Source organism: Pterocles gutturalis, unplaced genomic scaffold (assembly GCF_000699245.1).
Source record: "Pterocles gutturalis isolate BGI_N339 unplaced genomic scaffold, ASM69924v1 scaffold27813, whole genome shotgun sequence".
Taxonomy (NCBI): Eukaryota; Metazoa; Chordata; class Aves; order Pterocliformes; family Pteroclidae; genus Pterocles; species Pterocles gutturalis.
Window position 1 is genome coordinate 2,719 of NW_010119020.1, and position 10,765 is coordinate 13,483.

Genomic DNA, 10,765 nt, shown 5'->3' on the forward strand with positions numbered 1-10,765 from the left:
ATGTTGATGCGAGATGAGAAAAGCAGCAAAGCTGGAGAGCTGAAACAGTTGGGCTGTCCACCTCACTTTGTCTCAGAGATCACCACCCCTGGGGCAGTGGCTAAACCAGCTGCAAACCATTGCAGTTTGCAGCCTGGCATAGAAAAGAGGTGCAGATCCAGGTCTGGATGCGGCAATACCACTGGCTGCAGCCTGACACCCAGCGTGGGCGGCTTTGGCATGGGAACCTGTGGGAGCAGGGCTGCGGGGGCAGCAACTGGAGAAAAACTTTCTGTTTTAATTTGCTTTTGTTTGTGAGTCACTGCCCACAGCTCCTGCTGCTTTTACTTTCCTCCAGGAAGGCATTTGCACGGTTTTAACTGTGCTTGAATTAATGTAATTGTATAATCTGGTAGTGAGTAATCATGCAAATATCAAACTGTTGCAAATACATTCCTTCAGCTGGCTGTGTAGAGCAGTTTTGCTCTACATTTATTTGTCAGACATTGTTACTGGGTAAAATTCAACTATATATGCCATCTTCAGTTTCTCTGAACAGTTTCACGTGTGGGATCTGAACACATTTTATTACTTGGGAAGACACATGCCAAAACATAAATGTTAACTAATTAACTCACATAGAATGTTTAGCTTCTGTACAATTATTAATTCAGCAGCTGCTTTTGTCCCAACTGCAGCAGACTTTTTAAAGTTACTATTCTCTGTATATTATTTTTTTTTAAATTGTGATTCACTCTCAGATTTTGGGCAAACACAGGAAAAATTAAAATGTACATACCAAGCAAGACACCTCATTCTTTAGTATTGCATTTGACACATCTTAATACAGACTTCGGAGTTGAATAAAGATGAAGCATTTAGGGGAAAAACAGCTTCAGCAAGTGGCATACAGAATCTGTAACTTCTGCAGAGAGTTAGTGCGCCTGTTCTCTGAAAGATTCAGAAAATGGCTGTCACCTGCAGGATGCATGCATGGGAAAAGCTGGAAGCAATACATATGTCATCAGCATCCTGCTTATTCTTTCTATAAACATTTTGCAAGTGTTGTCATGAGCTCAGCTGTGCCCTGCCACCGCCATGGGCAGCAACGCCAAATTCCACTCAAGGCAAAGTGCAAACACTTATCTGTTTACACAATTTCCAACCCATAGTGAAACGCCAGAACAATTTACACATATTTTGGTTGACAGGGAGCATGTGATTTTTTAACTGGTGGTGTTACCTCCTCTCACGTAGATCTGTCTGTCACCAGCTTTATATTTATCTCTGGGTCTGGAAGCAGCCGAGGAATCTGAAAACCGAGGCCAGCACTGGATATTTGCAAGAGGATTACTCAGCAAATTATATCCCGCACCCCCCTGAAAATTCAGACTTGAAAGATGTTGCAGCATCCTTTACCCCCCTGCAATTACAGGCTTGTACCTTGATTGCAGAGGGGGTCAGGTGCAGAAGCTTAGAAGCAGCTTGACCTTTAGCAGAAACATTTGGGTTGCTGTTGGGGTGAGGTGCTGCCTTCCCTGATGTCTGCTTCTCCCCTTGCAGGAGAGTACTGTGAGGTGAACGCGCGCTCTGGCCGCTGCGCTCCGGGGGTCTGTAAGAACGGAGGAACCTGCGTGAACCTGCTCATCGGGGGCTTCAAGTGCGAGTGTCCTCCAGGCGAATACGAGCGGCCATACTGCGAGATGACCACCAGGAGCTTTCCCCCGCAGTCCTTCATCACCTTCAAGGGGCTGCGGCAGCGCTTCCACTTCACTGTCTCCCTCATGTAAGTCCCGGTGGGGGAGGGCTCTGTGGCTGGTGGCTTCTCTGCTTGAGCTTGGGACGTGTTTGTTAAATATTGTCACCAACCAGATTACCTATGTGTAGAGGTCACTCTGGGTATTTCTCACAGTGACTCCTGCGAGTGGGGCGCAGTCCTGTTGTTTGAAAGCGTTTGGTTTGTGCCCTGCTGAGGATGCCGCTGAGGTGCTAACTCCCAGCGTTCCTCTGCCGCAACGCGGGGCGATAGCGTGGGGACGGGGGATGCTAGAGCCTCCCTGGTCACCTCTCAGCAGCCCTTGGCCAGAGAGGCGTGAGGGTGGGTGGTGGGTTTGCCGCCTCTCAAGCATGTCGGGTGTTTTTCCAGTTGCGTCTGAGGCCTCCTGACTTCCAGGCGCACATTGCTAGTTCGTGTCTGGGAGCACTCGTCCCCTCTCCTGTTTCCTGGCCTGTGAGAGAACCTGGTCTCCTCAGGCCATGGCTGAGCACAGGCTGGTCCTCCCCAGGTCCTTGCTCTCCACTGGTTCCCAGCCTTGAGCTTCGGACAACCCCAACTGTCCCAGCTCCTCGCCTTGCTCCTCTTGGCCTTCACACCCGGCTCCTGCATCTGGCCTGGCTGCCAGGCACGACTGGCCTCATCCCCATCCCATCTGCCCTGGTGTCCCCATGCTGGACAGTCCTTCCCTGGGCTTGCTGCCGCTGTTCCCCCGAGGTCACTAGAGGAGCTCTTGGGGGAAGAGGAGCAATGGCGGCAGCTGCACTGTGTGGACCAGCGCTCTCCTCCCCTGGCTCCCACATCCTGGGGGAAAAAAACCTCTTCTGGGGAATCTTTTTTTGGGTCAGGCCATAGCATAGTGCTTGCCTGTCATGGAGCCAGAGCTCCAGATGCGCACGTGTCTTCTCCAGAGAGGGTGCAGGTTTGGAGCTTTCCCGTCATCTCTCAGGTCAGGATTGACCTTTGGTTCTCCCTCACAGTTGACTGTGAGTAAATAGCACAAAATGTGTTAGCCCTGACCCCAGAGGGCAGGGCCAGAGATTTGTTGATAGATACAACAACAGCAACAATGACAGGCATGTTTGTGTGTCTGTCCAGAGAAAGTGTTCAGGAAGGACACCACCAGGCACACGTCCCATCCAGCACCCAGAAGTTACCTGGTGTTCTACATCTGTCAGGAGATGGGCAGCTTCTTTCCGCTTTATCCTTCATCTGCCTTAATCCCAAGGTCTGAAATTTTATGGAATCTTGACATTTTGGTTAAATGAGAGAGCGCAGGCACTGTTTGGACACAAGCTGAGGCAGGGAGGAGATGCACCTGTGAAGATCGTTTTAGAGCATCAGATACAAGTGCACGGAAAAGCTGAGCAGCAAAAGGCTCTGTTGGACTTGTCAGACCTAAAGTGAGTGCAAACAAAGGAGCAGTCTGGGCTAACTGCCAGCATAAATCACTTGCACTACCGTTGGCTTGTCCCCACAGCCACATGGTGTCATTTTTCAGGCTTTCAGAAAGAGATCTTTGACGTGTAGGGTGCTTCAAGTTTAAGTGACTCAAATGCTCTATGTAGGGGTTATTGAGAAACAGCAAACTGCTGTAGCGAGGTAGTGCTTACACCAGGGTTTCTTCACCATCTTTAAAACCAAGTTGGCACATTTAGCCAGGAGCTAAACACTGCTCGGACCACTCAGTGTGATTATAAACAGTCTAGACCATCAGGTTCATCCCACACTGTCTTGGATAATGACACATTTAGTTTTTCATACCTGAAGTTCACTTTTCTTTACACTTGTTATTTCCTTGGGTTTTATTATCCTTCAGTACAGGTAGAAAACATTATGTGAGGATAAGCAAGAATTAGCAGTTTGAGAAGACGATGAATTGCCATTACATATTTTGTGATTTGGGAGCATTCCTGAAATCACAGGGTTTCTAGCTTCCCTCAGCCTTAAGTGACTCCTGACCCACTCCTGGCAGGATGTTTGCATTGTCCAGTCTCATAACTAAAATATGATTTGTTTAAAAAAAGTATTTAGATTACTGACCAGGCGTGACTTCTGCACCCAGCATTACACATCTTCCTTGCTTCCTTCCAACACTTGCTACTCCTTCACTCCAAGAGACACTGTGAGAGGTTTTCTCACTATTTATTAAAAACTCTCTTAGAAAGTGTCTTTTGTTTCCTATGTCCTGAGATTAAAAATATCCCTTCTGTAAAAAAACGGTATTTTTTCCCCAGCTGGTGATAACCAGACAAGTTCAAAAGCAGTAGTGCTTTAACTATTAGTATGATACAAAAGATGCTTTTGACTAGTGGCAAAGAATGGAACTGAACACACATGGAGTAAAGAAATGTAAAAAAAAAGCTTAATAATTTAATAGTTTAATAAATAATAGTTATATAATTAAAATTATGGTAACCGTATCAGAAAACTATATTCAAACAGAACTAATGTTCCTGTTGCTAATCAAACTAAGTCTTTCTGCTCTCTAAAAATGCATCATTAATAGTATTCTCATTTCTTTTGCTCATATGCATTCTGGATAGATCTGATCAAAATGTTTTGATGAAGCAGTTAAAAAAAAATGGAAAAATACAGTCTTGGGAAATGTTTTACAGGAACTGTGTTCCTTTGGATGAAATGTTTGATGGTGAAAAGTGAAAACTGAATCAGTGTTTTGATAATATTGAAGTATTTCAGTGGTATTGTCTTAATTTAATTTGCCTTTTAATTCTATAACATATTATGTTAAATGTTTTTATATTATGTTAAATAAATTTAGAAATAAAGATGTACTTCAAAGCTGATTAAAAGTAATCAAAACATAATATAATGTTTTTATGGTCTATAATGGATATTCTTTGGAGTTTGTATTTTATTGTAAATGTCAAAATTCTGACTTCTGTTTTTTAAGCCAGAACAATTCATTCTCCTTCAAAAATATTTAAAAATGTGTGAAAAAAAAAATCCCATTTCCATGTAGCTCACATTCAAGCTCCTGGTTCTGAAAGGTCTCTATGTGATGTGATCCACAAGATACATATGTCTGACAAACAACTTTTGTTTAAAAATATTCTTTGGTTTTGAAATTTTTTATTTCAAATACCAGACCTTGATGTTCTAAAATACGGCTTCTTTCACATTCTCTGAATGCAAGTTTTGTTGCATTGCATGAGAGTCTTGCTAGTAGACGTGACATGACAAGCGCAAGAATCATTTCTTCTGTTCGTGGAAGGCAGTTTTCATTAGCTGTGTTCAGCATTTGATTCATTTGTAGGAAAAGTGGGTTAATTTAAATCAGGCGTATTTCCTGAATTTCAAGATATGAAATCAAACTACACTGCCATTTGGAAACACAAGAAATTCTCGTGGTTTCTCTCTCTTTCTCTCTTTCTCACTTTAAATAATATTAATCTTTGTAAAAATGTTTATGTAACGTATAATAGTTTTTTTGCCTTTCTAGGGTAGATGAAAGCTGTGTTTAAATCCCCAAAGATCATAGGATTCAACTAAAAATTATAAAATACACACAACATGCATAAATTGTAAAAAAAAAGTTCTGTGCTGACAAAAACCCAGGCTTTTTTTTAAAAGTGGGGTTACCTCTTTTTCTGCAGGAAAGGTGTGATACATCCCATATTAGATTCACAAGAAAAATAAAACCAAAAAACACCCATTGGTGCTGATTTAGTGGAATCAATTAAGTGTTTATTTTCCTTCCTCCGATTGACTGACCTGCTGATTGATAAACCCAGATGGACTACATGTCATTATTAAAGTATCCCTTATCTTTCTTGCCTCCCCATCAGGTTTTTTTTAGTCAGTTGATGACTCCTTGTACCCTGTAGCATTTAGACAGCAAGCTAGCAGCAAGTATCCCCCCTTTGATGTGACCATGCTTTCTAGCTTTCAGATTGCTTGCAAAGTGTAGTAAGTGCTACTGTTTGTCAAGTGTCAGATACTCACACTGCATTGTGTGTCTGCCTATTTTACCCCTTGTAAGGATCAGCATCCACACCAGGTCTCTGCAGAGAAGATTTCTGTAATTTCCTTCTTGCTTGCTTCTGTCGATTGTGAAAGGGTAGATTTATCCTGTGGCTGACTCCTAATTTTATAATTTTCTGTCTGAAGAAAGATTCAAAGGCTTGCTTTACTGCTAAATACAATGCCATCTTTCTTTTGAGCGACTTGACCGTCAGTCTTTAATTCATAAGCCGTTAAGCATGAACTAACCCTTCATCTCTGCATTCTAGGTTTGCAACCAGGGAGAGGAACGCTCTCCTTCTCTACAACGGTCGTTTTAACGAGAAGCACGATTTCATTGCCTTGGAGATCATTGAGGAGCAGATCCAGCTCACGTTCTCTGCAGGTGAGGTCTCTCTTGAGTGGAGCATTTCAGCTTGTGGTCAGGAGATTCTCTCAAGCTGTTTGGAAGTGCACTTTAATGATTTCATATTGCTATTTGCCGCCTCTTTAATTGAGTAACTGGCTGACATTGTACAGGGAAAAGCTGATGCCAGGCATTGCAAAGTACTCCAGATTGTAACGGTTTGTGGTGGTAGCGCTCGCTGTCGCAGGCAGGAGCTCATCGACATATCAGTTATAAAAGCCAGAGTTTATGGCTACTATAAAAGATTGGCACTAGCCTGAAAGTTGGCCTGCGAGCCAATGTTTACTAAAACAAGACTGAGTTTTATCACGCTGTGATAAACGTCGTGCGTTTATGCATTTTTACACTAGGCCATCAGTGAAACTAGGTGCGTAAACGTTATCTAAAAAATACACACAAGCCAAAGGAAAAGCTAGCAGACAAGTGAAAACTACCTGCCGTTCGGTACGGATTGGTGAGGAGCAGTGCTGTCGCTGGAATCCACTGCTGCGCATTAGAAGCATGTCCCCTTGAAGAAACTGTAACCCACAAGGTATTTAGGAGAACTAAGCTGCCTGCTCATTGCTACGGTGGGCTAGGAAATGAGAAACGGAGGCTTTGGCGTTTGCTTGCTTCTGCACTAGGACAAAGCCAGGTTCTTTGGATGTTTGTGGGAACAGAGAGAGGGAAAGACAAGTGAAACTCAGGGTGGCTTGTATCCCTGCCACCGTGGCCTTTTCCCAGGGGAGAGGTTTCCTACAGAAAATCAGCCCTCGAAGTAGCAAAGTTCTTCCTGATGACAGTATGATCAGAGCAAACCCTGACTGGTCCAAGCCTCAGCAGAGGGGTGCTTCCTGAGTTAAAAAAGACCATGTTTCATCCAAAAACTCATGCCCAGTTGTGCTAATTTCATGACAGGGGTAGAAGGTGAAGCTGTTAGCATGCAGCTGTACAGTGTGGTTGGAGCACATTTGAAGCCGCCAGTATAATCATCCCCTGGACTTCAGCAGGCTTGCTGAGGCTCTTGGTAGACTTCTTGGTGGACCACTTGTGTTCCTGCTTCAGCCCAGAAGTGGGTCTGTGAGTTCAATGGGAAGGCTTCGGTGGCTTTACTAAACCTCATCAGGGCAGACAACCTCTTGTCACAGGTTTAGAGGATGTTTTCCATTGGGACAGAAACAAACATCTGGGAAGGGCTGTTGTCATGTAGGTCAAGTGGGGTTATGTGTAGGTCAAGTGAGATGTTTGTACCTCTGTACCAGGCACATAACTCAGGAAATAACCCTGTTATTTCCTGTTAGCTGTATTCAGGATAGACATGTGGGCTCTAGTCAACTGTTATTTTATTTTAGTGGAAAGTGAGACAACTGTAATCAGTAAAACAGTAGAAGCAGAGGTGCAACACACATCTTTGTTACACAGTCATCGCCAGTGACGGCCACAGCCTTCAGAACCCATGGTAAAGCTGTGTGACCCCATCGATTTACCAGCAATGCTTAAGTGCATATGTGGGCCCACTGGGTTGAAGATATCCGGTTTCATTATTACCTCGAAGTTGTCCAAATTAGATATTAAGGCAAGCCTTTGAATGGATTAGTGTAATGAAATAACATGCTGCAGTCAGAGAGATGTGCTTTCTTCTATAGCTCTGCTCCGCCTGTCTAAACTTGAATCAAATTGCTTGAAAGTCACCCTGAGGATGAATGAGGGGAAAAAAAGAAATCTGTGTGCACTTACATGCATTTAAATGTGGAGGAACTCTTTTAAAATACATGAAACTAAATTTAGATTTGCACTGCTGCACCTGAGAGCAGGTCTGGTCCTGTATATTGTAAATGGTATTTTCTTTGGAAGGAGAATGGTTTATGTTGTATAGTTTTAAGTGGCTTTTAACGAACAGTAAAAGTTTTGGACATCTGATCTGACTGTTTTACCTCTCGCAACAACTTTTTCACAGAAAGGAAACCAAAGGGATTGCAGACTGGTCATCTTCCTTTTGCAGAAACTTGCTATCTGAATAAAAAGCCAAATTTTTACCATAGTTTTTTTTAATCACTAAATGATAAAAAACATCACAGCAAGATGTCAAAAATGCTAAGCTGAAATCCGTATTGTTTAAATACCAGCAGTATATAGAATGGGAGTTAAAGGAAAGTAGGGAACACAGGAATATTACTTCACACAGGGTGAAGTATTTGTTGCAAACAGAGAGTAGAAAGTACATTTTAAGTTCAGTGATACTGTGAACTTTGTTAGCTTGCAGGAGAGAGCTGTTTTTCCTGTGGTTTATCATGTAGAATTTTCCAACTGTTTAAAAAAAAAAAAAAAAACCACACACACAAAAAAACCCCAAAAACCAACAAGGAAAAAGAAGAAAAAAAAAAGTCAAAACCTAGCAATGCCTTCTCCTTTCCAGGCCTTTTATGTACTTTCAACATGAATGTTTATTTTGCTGCTACCTTGGAACAGATATGTGTGGTTACTGAGCTGGTTCTGCTGACTCAGACCTGACTTTAAAACTTCAGCTTTCCGGTTCCAATGGCAAGGACTTGCTTTCAAATTTAAATACTGAAAGGCCACCAATAATTTAATTAATCACTGGTGAAATTTTGCTGGGACCAAGGTTACTGTCCATGGGTTTTATACTGGAGTACTTCTGTATTTCACTTTCTCAGCTCTGATGAGGAGTAGGCTTCCCTTCCCTGACTAAAATATCCCGGCACAATACTTACCATATTAAAAAAAAACTCCAGTGCTGCTTTGGGCAGAAATGCAGAAAAATTCATGCACCTTTTTTCCTCAGTTGACCACTTCAGCAGTAGCTCTATTTACACAATGTATCTGCTACCATACTCTGCAGAAGTATAATAAAAAATAACAGAATTCACCTGAATGTGCCAGAAGCTATTTTTGTATTTGTGCACCAGAGTAATTCCATGAAACTGGGGATATTTACTGTCTTGCAGGATGAAAACCCAAATTCCTCCATAATGAAGTAAGATGACTGCATCCTGTGCCCGATGAGGGTCTCTGTGTGTTTCAGTTTAGTGCAGAGCAGAGTTTGCAGTGATGTTGACTTATTTTTTCCCTTCTGCCTGCCCTTGCAGGGGAGACAACCACTACAGTGGCACCGTTCGTTCCAGGAGGGGTCAGTGATGGGCAGTGGCACTCGGTCCAGGTGCAGTACTACAATAAGGTAAGTGAGCTGGTGATAACCCTATTATTTGTAAAGTAATGGATGCGTGGGTCATCTAGCTCTGACCCGATGTGTGCAGGTGACCTGAACTTTGCTTATTTAACCAGGCACATTGCTACCGCTCTGCACAAATGGTACTGGTCTTGCTCACCTTGCCTGGTACAAAAATTCCCTCTGACGGCTTTTGAGTTTTGTCTCAGGAAGTCAAAATCAGACCTAGTACGTCCTTTTCAGAAGTACTACCAGCGAAACCTTCAGGTTCTTGGAACTGTTTTAATTTTCCAGTTCTCTAAACCCCCACGAGTGTTAGTGTATCTAAAACAACTGATTCACTGATTTGGATCTTTTTTAAAAATTCGTGCAGGAGCCTTCAACTACAAACCACTAGTGTAGAATTTTTTTAAGCAAAGCAAAATTCTTCCCTATAACTGTACCCCTTGTGTAAAATTACCAGTTTAGCTAGTGCAAGCTTCTCTCATTTGGAAAATTTGGTTATTAAATGGTTGATACTTTTCAGTAATCAAGCGCTGTCTTACTAAATCATTTTTGTGTCTGCTATATAAAAAGATAACCAAGAGAAATGCAAAAATGCATCGTTCCATGCAGTCCATGGCACTCAGATGTGGGCTCCAGCATCCCTGTCCCACAGCTGCACCCTTGGTAGCTGTCAAGAGCAGGTTCACTTCAGCCGAACCAAAGGCAGAGGCTCTGTGCAAACCATCCGTTTTGTGAAGAAACAAAAAGCAGGCTTTTAGGGTGTAAAGTGTCACTGTTTACAGATAGAAGTCAGAGCTCTTCTATAATCTATAACAAAAATTAGAGAATTCATTTAGTTACTGAGAAACATTGCTTTTAAGTCTGACATGATAGCATTATGGGGGATTGAGTAAGGAAATAGAGGAGCATTGTTGGCTGTTAAAAAGGAAACAGGATACTGGGGTAGGAAGCTGAATGGAAGATGAGGGATTAATATGATCAGCAAGTTCTTTATTACCCCACACTGCATCATTTCATCACAGTTTGTGTGGCGGTTTGAATGGGAGGATTAAAATTTTCTTTAGACTCCTAGATAGGGTCTCCTAGCCTAAGGATATTTTATTGAGGAAATAAAAACCTTTTTTAGTAGTTCCCTTATTAAAAAAAAAAAAAAAACCCACACTCATTTTATAAGTTTAGCACTTTATGTACTTAATATACTCTCTGCTGTCTGGAACACAGACAAATAGAAGCAAAACTTGGTGTGTTACCATGCATGCAACTGTGGACACTGCAAGGCTCATCCTTATAAACTGCAACTGCCATGTTTCCGTAGTCTGCATATTTCTTAGTGAATCACTTTAGCAGAGTAAGTGGCACTTGCTGAGGCAGTGGAGGGACACTCCAGCTTTCAAGCTCCTCGGTGGATGAGGGAGAGAGAGCACAGCTGCGGAGGGAGCCGCTGGGGGGG

At 42.6% G+C, this 10,765-nt stretch overlaps 1 protein-coding gene across 1 annotated transcript in view; it reads left to right on the forward strand.

Annotated features, from left to right (window-relative positions):
- Positions 1–1,542: 1,542 nt before the first annotated feature.
- The window catches only part of LOC104463922 (cadherin EGF LAG seven-pass G-type receptor 1-like), a gene marked incomplete at its 5' end in the record, with an annotated part of 77,969 nt that continues 68,746 nt past the window's right edge, over positions 1,543–10,765 (forward strand). The window contains 3 exon segments of the mRNA XM_010076436.1: positions 1,543–1,765; positions 6,007–6,122; positions 9,230–9,318. Of these exon segments, the coding sequence (XP_010074738.1) occupies positions 1,543–1,765; positions 6,007–6,122; positions 9,230–9,318 (428 nt within the window).